The 14330-nt window shown below is 35.6% G+C and overlaps 1 protein-coding gene across 1 annotated transcript; it reads right to left on the bottom strand.

The window, feature by feature from the left end:
* Positions 1–12190: 12190 nt before the first annotated feature.
* Positions 12191–13878, bottom strand: LOC120072576 (salicylic acid-binding protein 2-like). The gene is made up of 3 exons (XM_039024968.2): positions 13134–13878; positions 12738–12875; positions 12191–12591 (listed from the first exon to the last, which is right to left on the bottom strand). The coding sequence occupies exons 1-3, from the start codon at positions 13491–13493 to the stop codon at positions 12310–12312; spliced, it is 780 nt and encodes a 259-aa protein (XP_038880896.1). The 5' UTR covers positions 13494–13878; the 3' UTR covers positions 12191–12309.
* Positions 13879–14330: the final 452 nt, after the last annotated feature.

The following is a 14330-nucleotide window of genomic DNA, read 5'->3' on the forward strand; positions in this document are numbered from 1 at the left end:
TTTTACATATTTTTATCATCGTAATCCTACATTGTTTTATATCTTTGCATTGTAATAACGCGCATTTCTTCCTATTATCACACCCCCAAATTTAAAACAATGCTTGTCCTCAAGCATAAACTAAAGATTTTCTCTAGAGAATCAGCCGCCTTTTCCTTTCCTAGATTTCTCAAGGTGCCTTATTCAAGTCTTATGAACCAAAATCTCCTTAATTCTTATCCTGGTCTTTTCTTAAAATATTTCTAAAATTTAGAGGCCGCAAGTTTAACCTTCAAAAAGACTTTACTTGTTTCCAGGACATCGCATGATTTATTTCAAAAAAACATTTTTTTTTCAACTGGGGTGTTTTCAAATGATTTTTATCCTTGCATAGTTTAGATATTCTTTCTATGACGTTGCGCTGATCCAAGTGCCTAGCCTTCATTTTGGCTTGCCCCCACGGGTGTCATGCGAGCATCCAACTATGAGCAAGGCGCTTTTTCTCAATCTAAACTCATGCCCATTTGGTAGCGGAGTTACGATCATTTTATTTATGCGTTGATCATGATTCCTACCTTCGTTTTGGCTTGTCCCCACGAGTGTCATGCGGACATCCAACTACGAGTAAGATCCGATTGCAACGTTATGATTTTTTTTATGTCTAAAAGTAGCAAGGTTAAAAATAAATAGTGCACCCCCAAATTTAAACGCAGCAATGTCCTTATTGCTGAAAGATTGAAAGAATTCACGCGATGCTCTTAAGAGGTTTCATAAAAGTTAGTTTGAAAGAAAGCTGGTGGACCACTAACTTCTAGAAATATTTCGTGAATTGACTATCCTAAAATTAAGTTGATTCTGGTACAAGCGATGAGAAATAGAGGCATGAGTTTCATCATTGAAATCATAATTGGCATAGAAGAACAATGCGATGGCTTACTAAAGTAATCAATATTTAATGATTGTTCTGACTAAAAAGGATGCGATGATGAAATTATCAAAATTAAAGACGAGATGCGGGAGTGAAAAATTTGGAATAAGCAAAGTCAAGGAAAGATACAATCCCCAAATTTGCTCTGTTGTCCGCATCATTTATGATCGCATCCTTCTTTGCAGCGAGTCGATTTCTTCAATTGTGATGGCTGATCTACTTAGCCGCGTTTTTTAGTTATCGTGTAGCTCCACCACAATCATTCACCACGATCATTGCAGAAAATCATTGAGAGGGTAAAAAATATAAACGACAGAGTTAAATTCTTTTTATTTTTTAGAGCAAAGAGTGAAAAGGATATAGAAATGATAACGGATATATAAAAAGGTAGATTTGAGTTCATGAACTAGAGATTTCAAGGATACTTCAAAAAGATTGCGTCCCTGATAAATTTGAGTCGCATAACGATGTAGGGATCGCTTATTCCTTCCAATCTAGGCTCTTTACATCCAAGGCGGTTTTCTCTTCTTTTCTCGATCTTCTGGGATCTTGATTACCTCAATCTGGAGCTTTTTCCCATTAACGTTCATCACGATTTCTCCCTTGTGCACATCAATTTGAGTGCGACCAGTCGAAAGGAATGGTCGTCCCAATATGATGGGCGCATCTTCGTCCGCTTAATAGTCCAGAATGATGAAGTCTACCGGTAAAATGAATTTTTTAGTTGAGAACGGGGCATCCTTCAACTCTCCCTCGAGGTGTACTCGAGATCTGTCCGTAAGCAGGAGAGTCTCTGTCGTGGGTGTTAGTTTTCCCAATTTAATCGTTTGAAAATTGATAGCGGCATTAAGTTTATACTCGCCCCAAGATCGCATAGTGCTTGACCAATATAGACCCCTCCAATTGAGCAGGGCATTGTGAAGCTTCTTGGGTCACACATTTTTTGGTGGGATCATAATATTTAACCTTTGCGTTACTGCCACTGTAGCGATCTTTTCTTCATCATTCTGTTTTTTTTTTTTTCAATCTTTGCAGGAATGGTGGTAGCTGTACTTCTTCTGTCTCGTGTTCTAGAGGCTTGTAGGTGGACGTAACTTTTGGGTTCATCTTTTTAGGTTCTTCTACATCATATGTCAATGGGTTCTCGATTTTCACCTTATTCGGATTGGTCATGGTGGGCTCTTCCCCTTCTTCCACTGTCGTTTTTCTGCTTAACAAGGAGATTGCTAGGCATTATTCCTTTCCTGTACCCCCAGAGTTGTGAGGGAGCTCAGTTGAGCTTGAAAATGCCCCTTACGGTCTACTTTTGAGCTCGCCCACAATCTGTCCTATTTGGATTCGATTGCAGATTGAAGTCGCTTGATTCTGGAGCACTGTCTCGTTCTTTTCTATGTACTACTTTAATAGGCTTTCCAGGGAAGAAGATGTCGGTGCTTGTGAGTTGTTGGCTTGATTTTGTGTTTGATTGTTTATTCACGAGAAAAATCTTGACGGCCCTTCTTTTTGTGCCACAGGTTGATAGCTTTGTTGTTGATTTTTCCACGCGAAATTGGGGTGGTTTCTCCACTCGGGTTGTACGTATCAGAGAAAGGGTTATTCTTTATGAAGCATACTGACTGTGGATTCCTTGGGCATTCTTCAATCGGATGTGCTTCTCCACAGGTGACACAACTCGTGGTCATTTGAGCGATTGTGTTGACTTGCCCTTTATACGTTCCCGTGCTATTGATTGCGATGCCTTGTATTACATTCATCATCACATTCATTTGGTTTTGTAGGGATGCGATGGCCCCATTACTTGCGTCATTATCTTTAATTCTCAGTCGTTGATCGCTTTCTCTCCAGTCTTCGTGATTCTTTAAAATGCGATCAAGTATATTTTTCGCCTTGTCATACGTCTTGTCGAGTAGACCTCCAGCTGCTGTTGCATTGGTAGCCGTCTATGATGCAGGGTTCAATCCGTGGTAGAAAATTTCCATTTGGAGACAATCGGGTAAGCCATTGTGCGGACAATCTCGCACCAGTATTTTAAACCTCACCCAGGCATCACTGAGTGATTCTTCGATATCTTGTTCAAAATTAGTAATCAACTTCCTCCTTCTAGCGTTCTCTTTCAGGGGGAAATACTTCTTCATGAACTTTTTCACTACCTGTTCCCACAATGTAATCTTCCCTAGTTCGAGAGAATAAGCTCATTTCCGTGCTTGGTCATACAGCGAAAATGGAAACAACATTAGTCAAACCTCCTCAGCAGAGATGTTTAGGAACACAAACATATTGCAGATTTCAATAAAACTCCAGAGGTGGGCGTGCGAATCCTCGCCACACCTATTGTCAAACTATCCGACAGTTTGAATCATCTGCAGCATCACCGGCTTCATCTCAAACCTCGATCCGTCCAAGGCTGGCCTCATGATTCCTGGTAAGAAATCGTAGAGGTTGGACGATGCATAGTCCTGGATGGGCCTATTGCAGTCGTTCGCCAAGAGGATGGGGTTCGCCATGATATTATTTGCATTTCCTGCTTTGTCTTCCAGTTGCTCCGCCATGTTGAGATTTCTCTCTTGTTATTGATGTAGGCGATTGTCTCTTCTTCTTCTTTGGAAATTTCTCTCAATCTCTGGGTCGTAATCAGGCTCAGAAACTTGTCCTTCGCTCATACGATGCCCCTCCCTTACCAAAGGAGAGGCAGTGCACAAAGATGGAAAGCTATAAAGAAAATAAAAAAAGTTACCGTTAGCACAATATGTACTGTTGTAGTCCCCGACAACGACACCAAAAATTTGATGCATTGTGAATATGATGAAATAATGATGTATATTGCGATGGTGGTATATGCATTGGACATGCAAGTTTTCCTAGTAAAATCCAAGTATAAATCCTACTAGGTTGCCTGGTAAGCTAAGGGTCGAACACAGGGACTATGGAGACAATATGCAACGGTAAATTCTGATTCCTTCGCGGTAACAATCAAAATAATAAGTTGGTTGGTATGTCTATTTAAAATATAAATCCTATGCAGTGGAAATGAGAAAAGAGTTAATAACAATGAAAGTTATAATGAGTATGTGAGGAACGGGTTGAGAAGAGATTTAGCTAACACTTCCTAAGATTGCGTTCAAGTTATGCAATCATGCTACACACATACAACATCAGGTCATCTCTCAATGCAAATGCTATAGCTCCTAATTTTAGGATGCATGCGATGTATACGATGATGTCTATAGGACTTATGTCTAAGCCTCTATTCTTGTCTAGGTGATGATGAATGACACACACATACACAAGGCAACCGCATACTATCATATCCTATTTCTAGGGTGCATGTGATGCATATTAGCAAACAGAACTTATCTCTAAGTTTCTATCTCTTGCTTATGCAGTTCTAATTGACTTTCTCAAGCCTAGATTCTAACCTAGCTCTCTCAAGTCTAGGTTCTTTCTTTAGACTGCTCTCTCAAGTATCTCTAAAGGGGTGATGGATGCATACATAAGACAAGATGATCGCATAAAATGAAGATCTTAGGTCATGCTAGCTAAATGCTTCTCAACCCATTCGGAAGTTTAGTTACTCATGCGTAATGTAAAGAGAGTGAACAGATGTAGAAATGAAATTTTCATTTTATAAATAAGATCATAATACAGAATGACAATGGAAACTAGGGATAATGAGCCTGGTAGCAATGTCTTGCTTCCCAAGGTTTTTACACTGTGTTTTTCTCTACTCTGCCCAAAGAATGTTCTTGCTTTCGCAAGAGTCGGCCCTCTCTCCATTCTCAATGCTTCTGGCACTCTCTCGAGCTAACTAGAAATGATGTTCCGGCATCTTCTCTCTTAACTCGCTTCTGCCTTCTAAGTATAAAAATTACAGACTACGACTATCTATCTCTATGTATATGGCGAAAGAGAACTCCAAAAATTCTGAACTGTTGAACTTCTTTAACGAAGGTGGCCTTCGATATTTATAGAGCTTCAGGGTGAAGAGTTTTTCTCTCAAATGATTGCACTGATAGAATGTCATTAATTCTCTGTCTGATGCACCGATTATTTGTCACCGAAAGTTGACTGTACTTGATACAGTGTGTCATTAACGGGTTGTCAACTAAATTTGGATTCGACCGTCATCGGTTTTTTATCCCATCGTGATTTATTAAGTTTTCACCTTGATGTGCCGTCTTTATACGGTCACCTCTTTGGGCAGATCTTTGTGAATGCATACGATCGCATAGCTTTATAGTCGCAATCTTCTAATGCGCTCGGATGCTGAATTCCTTGGATCACAATTCTGCCTTGCGCCAACGCATTTTCCTGCACAAAATATATAAATTAGCTGCTTTAATGCGATGGGCGCATGCGACCACAATGTTCTCAACTTAATACTTTTGGACATGATTTTATATATTTTTACCGTCGCAATCCTACATTGTTTTATATCTTTGCATTGTAATAACGTGCATTTCTGCCCGTTATCAAGTATCAAAAGGTGATGTTGACATTTCACCTACCACGTCGTTAGTAACAGAGATTTAGAGCAGGTCCATCATGCCGTTAGCAATAGAAATTCAGAGAAGGACCATTAATGTTGTCGGTGATCGAGCTCTATAAACAAAAGCCTTGGAGAACAACTTGAAATCATCCGAGCTTCTTCCGTAGGGAAGATCCTTAACATGTGTCAATCACAAGGTCAAGATTTAGAGATGTGAGAGATTCGAACTATAAACCTCTTGTTCACTAATACATACTAATAACCATTTAAGTTATGCTTGATTTGACAGGAAGTGATCGCTACAACGTACAAGAATATCATATAACAATTAAAGAGAGAAATGTATGAGCACATGAAACTATACATCTTTTAGGCTTCGAAATCATTAATAAGTGAGTTGAGTTGAGCCTATAGAATTTTATTCTTAATTTCATTCTCTTTTTCAAAACTAAAATATGTTAAAATCTGGGTTAAATTACGATTATCGTCCTTGTGAACTTTTATGTTAGTGTGGATTTGGTCATTAGTTTTTTAAACAAGACAGTTGCAAATATAACAATCAAACAAAAAATATTAGCTATAACACAATGCAAAAAAATTTGTAGATATAAAAAGTTGAGATCCAGCTCATATAAAATGTTCATAATGCCCAATCGGAGTCAATTGGTTATAGGGGTCTATCAATGATAAAGTTTATCACTAATAGATTTTTCTATTGGTAGTGGTAGACTTGTATCATTGATAGATTCATACCAGTGATAGACTAATTTTATCACTAATAGCAAAATATATCACTGATAGAAGTCTATTATTGATAATAAACCCGTATCAACGATAGAGTCTATCACTAATGTTAGATATAATGAGGTTGACAATATTTCTTTCTAGATTCATAGATGTTATTAGAGATTTCATTGCATTAGTGGTCTCTGGCAAAGGAATGTTCTATGAAGATGCTGATCCTGCAAAATACTTTCCTTATCGATTGTTTTCTTCTGCAGTATTATTTGCCAATCTCTTTTTCTTTTTAATATATGACTGTTATGGAAGTTAGTGTTGTTCGTATGTGTTTCCGTTTTGTATATTTAAAGGACATTTAGTCCTCCAGTTTTGGTTAGTCGTTATGTCTTTCTTAGAGCAACATTGTGTTACAGTACTGTAATTGTATCAGTCGTGTTTATAAGAAGGGGAGAGTTTCATCACTTGAAGATATACACCAATCTGCTTACTATTTGTGTATCATGATTCATCTGGGAAGGGATTCTCAAAGCTTAGAATGAGCCTAAGCCATTCGAGCAAAGGGGACTTTGTTCTTAGAAGGAAAGATACGATTCAAGTAAGAAGAAGTCTTACGACTTAAAGAGAGCTCGAGTCTTGCAGATAGGGAGCCTCTATCTTAAGGAGAGCCTAAGACATTCTTCACTAATACTACTACTTAAGGGGAGCCTAAGTTTCCATGAGAGGAAGTCTCAAACCTAGGAGGAGCTTAGGTGTACGTGAAGTGATAGAGCTATTTGGGAGTCACTGTAATTGTGTTATCATTACAGATAAGTAGTACATTATAATTGCTTATCATTGATATTAGTAAAGTTATTTTTTCTGGGCACACTTTTCCTTCAGACGTAGGTGGTTTACACCGAACTCGGTTACCAATCTCTTGTGTTTAGTTATCTTTTTATTATTTCTCATAATTGTTATGTGGAATGATGTAGCATTGTAGGTAACATAGTTATCAAACAGTAGACAACTTTTTTCTTATTTTCAATTGGTATCAGAATGTCACCATTATCTTTATTGTTGTGATTCTGTCACTCCCTAATGGAAGGAGTAAAGGAAGGAGGATCTACTACACATCTCTCTATACTGGACGGAACAAAATATGAATACTAGAAAATGAGGATAACAACCTTTCTGAAAGCCTTAGACAACACCAAAGATAATAGTGATCCGCTTTGATACAAAATGAAAAAAGATAAGGAGGTATCTACTGTAAGTTAGCTATGTTACGAGCAATGTTTTAGCCTTTCACAAGACAATGATCAAATATTCAGAATAGATAAAATAATACGAGAGGTTGGTAACCCAGTTCAGTGTGAATCATCTATGTTTGGGGGGCAGTGTGCCCAGAAAAGATAACTTCATTAATATCATTGATAAGCAATTGTAACACAATAATTATCTGTAATAGATGTATGATTATAGTGACTCTCGTAATGAAGGAAATCGAACATTAGGATTTTCATGAGCAGCAGAAGGATCTTTCCAAATTTCAATCGTATTCGAACAATACAATTATAGTACACAAATGGAAACATACAGTTATGCATAAATTGAGATTACAACATGCTTCTCATAAGATCAAAAGAAGGAATTAACATACCTTTGAAGACTCATCTTCAAGATCCCTCAATCACGAATGCTTGTTCACAACAAGACGACAACCACAAACGCTCGAACAACACGACCGCTACACTGCACGATCACAACGAATTCGAACAAAGCAATCTCCAAGTCATGAACACCTCGAACACCACAAACGGCCTTCACAGAACCTCGACTATGTTGAGTTGAGTATGACTCCACCAAAAAGGTTACCTTGGTATTTTCGGTGTGAGAATCTAGAGTGTGAGCTCTGTGTGGACTTGGTTAGAGGATGAGACCAGAGGAGAACAATCGTGTAAATGATTACACGATTGAGCAAGTGGGAGATGTCAACGCCTATCGTATAGATCGATCCCCAATCATTTATCAAAAGTTATGTCATCGTTTAGCAAGAGCTATGCGATTGTTTAGCTCATCGTTCAGTTGAGAGTCTGTTGTATAGAAACTCTCCACCATCGTTTAGTCTCTCCAAGCTGTCGTTTAGTAAATCTGATTTACTTAACAACCTTTCTGTGAAAATTTTTCAAGATTGGAAATCTCAAATTAACATTACCAAAATGAGGAAAACATTTTTCCTTTTTATCTCATGGTTATCATAAAACCTCCAATAACCTCCCACTCAATTGGTTACTAGATAAAAAAGAGATAATTATCCAATCATTAATATTATTATAAATATAAATGATAGCCAACTTACCGTACTATATTTATAACCTATAGTTTTAATATTTCATCTCATGAAACATATAAACCATAGCTCTTTTTCTATTCCATGGCACTTAATGTAAATCTCATTTACATCAATCCTCCACTAGATATATCTTATATATCATACCAATCATATCATATATATAATCGAAATATATTTTGTTAATTTGAACATTTCAAATCAACACCAAGTACTGATCCTCAACTTGAATCCATTGAATTACCAAAGGGACCTTATGAACCTGTAGCTCGAAGTTCCAACAGTGCATGAATAACTGACTAAACTCTTTAGTCACGGGATCCACCATCCGTTAACTGCCAGGCACTCCATTAAAGACCGACAATTGAACTCTCCTTACCACAGATATATTATGTATCCATCTTCTCAACCAATAATCGTTATGCCCCTGTAGTTACATCTAACTCCTTAAGTACCACCAATCCCTCTAATGAACACAAGTCATAGTCCTACTATGACTGAGTCCTCTCTTCCAAAGAGAAGCTGTGGCCACTATGTTCAAGTCCCGGAATCAACTCTTAAGGGAGCAATCTATCTAGTTATCCCTACTTTAGGGAAGAAGTGAATTCCATCTTGTGTAACTGAGTTCCCAACTCTCAAGTCAGACAAGTCCCCAAAAAAGTAGCATGTTGAGTTGACAATCTAGCCACTCTCACCTATACTAATCAAAGGATCGCCCTAAAAAGTAGGAGTTCCCAAAACACTCAGGATTGAGGTCAACTCACCTATGGTCATTTAGGTGAGATGTAAGCCTCCAGTATCAACAACGTTATATACAGAGATGAATCATCTCGTGGTCCGGTGTTATACAAACTTTTTGTATAGGACACCCCCACTCACATGTCTCCACATGAATGGTCAAGATCTACCATCTGTAGTAGTTTACAACACTTTCAAACCTCTACAAAGCGGGTCGTATCCGTAGTGTCACCAGGATCAGGTATCCTACCTTAATTCTTATACTACAAACCTATTTAGGTTATCACTTAAGGCATGATCCACTTGTATATCTCATATACATGCTTAAGTTTACATAAGATAACCATGGAACTTTGTTTATTGGATATGAGTAAATGCCATAATGAAATAACACTTATTATATTCATAAACAATGTGTATAATTACAAACAACGAGACTCTAGGAGAATTAGGACACCAATCCCAATATGTACAACTTTATTACTCAACTAATAAGCGAGGTTTCCCCTAGGTGTGAGTCTTCTTCTCACAGTGTTATAGGTTTCCCCTAAGATGTATTATCAGTGAAGCAAATCTTAGGCTCCTCATAAGATCGAGACTCCCTCTCTATAAGACTTGAGGTCTCCTCAAGTCGTGAGACTCCTTCTCACTCGTATTGTATCTTTCCTTCTAAGAACAAAGACTTCTTTGTTTGAATGGGTTAGGTTCCACCTAAGCTTGAGAATCCCTTCTCAAAAGGATCTTCTTACCCTTGATCTGAGGAACACGAAGTACGTCTTCAAGAGATTCAACTCTATCTACACTGTGATGTTGACCGAATACACACTAAGTTGTTTTCTTTCAAGCATGAGCTTCACACAAAAATAAAATGGCCAACTTGAATGAGGACTAATTGTCCTACAAATATGCATAGTAGAAACACATACAAGCAACTTTAACTTCCATAGCAGTCGCATACTGAGAAAAGAAAAGAATCGAAAAATAATGATGCAGAAGGAAAAAACTTGATAAGGAAAATATTTTGTAGAATCTACATTTTCATAGAACATCCCTTTGCTAGAAAACCACAAATGCAGAGACAACTCAGGTGATCATTTGTGATACTTAAACAAATATTATCTCTATAATACTACAACATATTTGCCAATCACATAATATCTAATACAGGGAAAAACTCATTGTGAAAGGAGACAAATTGTTTAATTTCAGTCTCCTTTCCATCATAAAAAAATTGTTAAATATGAAAACGAAACAACAAAATGCCACTAATATGAATATATAGGAATGATAAGCTGTTTAAATTATTGAAGAACGGGGTAAAATATTTATTTATTATTTGATATTGACATTTCATATTTTTATTGATATTTCGGTAAAATTTGAATTTTGACATCTCCATGAATATGGATATTTTAAATGTTGTGGAGATAATTAAGAAATGTGTGAACCACATTCTTTAAAGTTTAAATTTCAATTTAATTCTATATATAAATTATTGAATAGTACTCAGCCACCAATATATTTATTTTTTGGGAACAAAGGAAAAAAATCTCTTCATTTATCTCAGCTTCTAGCTGTCTTAATGATGGCAAAGTATGAGAAACCAAGGAATTGAATCATTCTCAGTAGTATTAAAAAAAAATTAAAATGTAAATGAAAAAAAAATGATATATGGTTCGCTAATAGTGTATTAACTATATCCACAAAGTAGAGAGACAATAGTTTTATTTAGAGAAATTTTTTTAAAATACAAAATAAAGAAGGTATCTCGTTCAAGAATTTATATGGTGCATTTTTCTAAATTTTAGACTCATAAATATAAATAATACTAAGATGATAAATAACATAAACTTTATCAGATTTAAGCATTTCAAAAAACTTTTTTCTTCTTCTTTTCCGATAGGGGCAGAGAGATTCAAATTAGAATGTCAGTCATTTAACACGTACTTTATTACTTTAGATTGGTTGAGTTAATCACTCCTAATCACTTAATATGCCATATTAAAAATGGATAAGTTTCCATCAGAATGATATTATATAGTTAAAAATTTTGAATCCTCACCCACTTGTTAACTAAAAGACGAAAGAGAACGAACAAAACCACACGTTTCTCTTCTTTAAAGGATGAAACTTGGTTGCTAGTTGGGATAATGCACCCAACTTGTACAAACCCAAGCCACATGGCCTGGTCCATTCTTAAAACGGTTTTTTCTATTTTTTTTTTATTTTTTTATTTTTTTTTCGAGCTAATCTTATTTTTCATTTTTTTTTTTATTTAACTTGTGAATTCAAATTTTGCTTTTTTTCTTCATTTATTAAACAAATAACTGTTTTTACAACTCTCCAACAATATCATTTTTTATATAAAAAATTATAATATTTAATTTTCTTTTATATTTTCTCTCATATAAACAATTAATCATTGTGAGTTCAACGTAACAATATTGTGAGAAATATGTTATAATTTAGCTATAATTAAGGTGGTTTTCAATTTAATTTTTAATTCTATATTTTTATTCCTTTCTAATCCACATAATACTATTTATTTTCACCAAATATTTGAAAAGTTAAAAATAATAATGTGAGAAGTTTCTTAAATCATGAGGATATGTCTAATTAGAAGCAATTTTGAAATAGAATTTATAATCCAACTAATAATTTCAAGATGAAACAAGAAGAATTTTATACACATTTTCATCTTTAAACTTTGAAATAAACATTTCTAAGAAATTGCATAGTCCTATCCTTTTTTAGTTAGTGCAAATTCCAATGCTATCAATAATGTATATGTGTATTTTCCAAATTTCATTTTACTTTAGACACAGTTTAGTCGATTTAAAGTTCTAAAATGTCTTGTTAAGCACATTTTAATTATTTTTAGCTAATAATTTTAGGTTGACATGCAAACCCAAATAATGAACCCTTTTTACAACAACGCTTCAAATGACAACTATATCTTAAAATTAGAAACCTAAATATTAAAAGGTCATTAATATTAATTATTGCCTTCGATTTCAATTAAATCAAAACCAATAGTGTAAAATTAACAATCTTAAGTATGAGTAGCCATTTTTATTTTAGAAAGCTAAGATTGTTTTAATTAGCTAATTAAGCGTAGTTGAGAGCAATCTGAAGGAGGCAGTGGAGAAGCTGACGTGGCATAGAAAACATAGGCATGTGATCAGAGCCGTTGATTTGCATGACATTCTCAATTCCAGCGTTGCAGATCATCCACTGTTGAAACTCCTTGGGAATTGCTATGTCCTCCGTACAAATTACATAAACTTTTGTAACGGACCCATATTTTTCGTTTGAGAAATTCTTTGCCTTTGATAAGTCTTCTGTGAACAGTGAACTCGGCCGCAGAAGAGTGTGGCCCAGAACTAGATCCTTTGGTAATAATAATAATTCATTAAGAAATGGCACGTGATATATTATTATTGATAAAGAGGGCTCGAAAATAATGAAGACAGAATGATTTAATTTTAGAAAGACACAGATATTGATTAATAAAAAAGAGAGAGAATGAGAAAAACCTGAGGAGGGGAGAGTTGGTAAAGTCGTTTGGCCATGAACTTGGGTCCAAAAAGCATTGATGTTAAAGGCTGAGTTTCAGTTCCATATGGGCAAAACTTTGTGTCTAACCAAGCTTCCATTGGCGTTTTCTCAGAGTACTTGCATTATTGCATCCATGTATACAATTTTAGCCACAAAAATGCATTATATTATTGGGTCATCCAAAAGAAGAGGTTGAAATTTGACTCTTACTATTGTCACTAACACTACCCTAAAAATTGGGCAATGATTAAATAGCAACTAAATGAAAAAATGAAAATCTAATCAGAAAATTTGAAGACTAAGGAAAATATGGTTTAGGAACAAACCTTGTAATTGGAAAGTAAAGAAACAACAATAATAATAAATTCGTATACCTGATCTAAGACATAGGAAGGTTTGTGGTGAGTATCAGGCACAAAGGCCGTCAAGAAAACAGAAGCAGCTATCTTATCCGAGTATTTCTCCATAGCAACGGCCGAGTTCATACCGCCAAGGCTATGACCCACCAAGATCACCTTTTCATTAGGAGCAAGACAAGCCAAGGTCTTCAACAACGGCTCAGAATACTCTTCCATGGACCGCACGTCTTGGATCGCCCTCGTGTCGATGCCCGAGGCTGCCATGTCGAGCAGCGTGACGCGGTGGCCAGCGGCCTCGAGGAGTGGTTTGATCTTGTACCAGCACCAAGCCCCATGGCAAGCTCCGTGGACTAGTATAAAATGCTTGTGCTCCATGTGGGAAATTATTTGAGGCCTCTTCAAATTACAAAGCTTGTTTAAAAATTAGAGAGGATAGGGATAGTAATATGTATTGACTGAACGTAAGTCGTTGGTCGTTGTTAAGTCTTCGGGCTGCCTAATAATCGTAAATACTCTTACAGCAGCCAACCCCTTTTAAAAGGGACGTAAATGCATCGACCCGCTAGATGTCCTTTTGATACAGATAGAAGGGCATCCAATTTTAATGAAGAATATTTATTTCATTTGAAAGGGATTAAATTAATATTAAAATTATACTCAAAAGGAAAGAAAGAGATGATATTAATTAATTTTTGCACTTAAAGGCTCTCTTTACGTTCTTTCAAAAGTAGGAAAAGAATGAGAATGAAGAAATGTGTTGGATTCGATTGTTATGCGATTTTTTTGGCATATATCAATATATGCAATGGAAGTCAATTTTCGGTTTCATAAATTTTGATTACACTCCATTTTCGCGTAATCGGATTTCGTCTAATATTGTGTATGAGTCTTTAGTTATTCTTTGGTTACGTGGGATCTACATAAATATTTTTTTGAAGTTGTGATCGAATGGGAAATTTCTTTTTCTAATTTTGGTATTATAAATTTTCAAGAATAAAAATTTTGAAAGTAAATAAAATTTAAGAATCTGAATATATAAAAAGATCTAAAAGTAATCACTACTGATGAGTTTTGATTGTGATTTCAGGTCATTTTCATCATAGGTAAATAAACAATGTTATACATCAAAAGAAATATCATTCCTGTTCCATAAACTATTTCCATTACATTTAGACCTAATTGGAAAAGAATTAATTTAGAGTACAAGAAGAG

This window comes from Benincasa hispida, chromosome 3 (genome assembly GCF_027475165.1).
Source record: "Benincasa hispida cultivar pf3 chromosome 3, pf3_genome.v1.1, whole genome shotgun sequence".
NCBI classification, from domain to species: domain Eukaryota; kingdom Viridiplantae; phylum Streptophyta; class Magnoliopsida; order Cucurbitales; family Cucurbitaceae; genus Benincasa; species Benincasa hispida.

Bases quoted from the DNA above. Each gene is read 5' to 3' on its own strand.
- LOC120072576 (XM_039024968.2), bottom strand. From the start codon at position 13,493: ATGGAGCACAAGCATTTTATACTAGTCCACGGAGCTTGCCATGGGGCT. The intron at 12,876-13,133 runs GTATACGAATTT...CAATAATGCAAG, and splicing joins CTTCCTATGTCTTAGATCAG to TACTCTGAGAAAACGCCAAT. The intron at 12,592-12,737 runs GTTTTTCTCATT...TTATTACCAAAG, and splicing joins ACCAACTCTCCCCTCCTCAG to GATCTAGTTCTGGGCCACAC.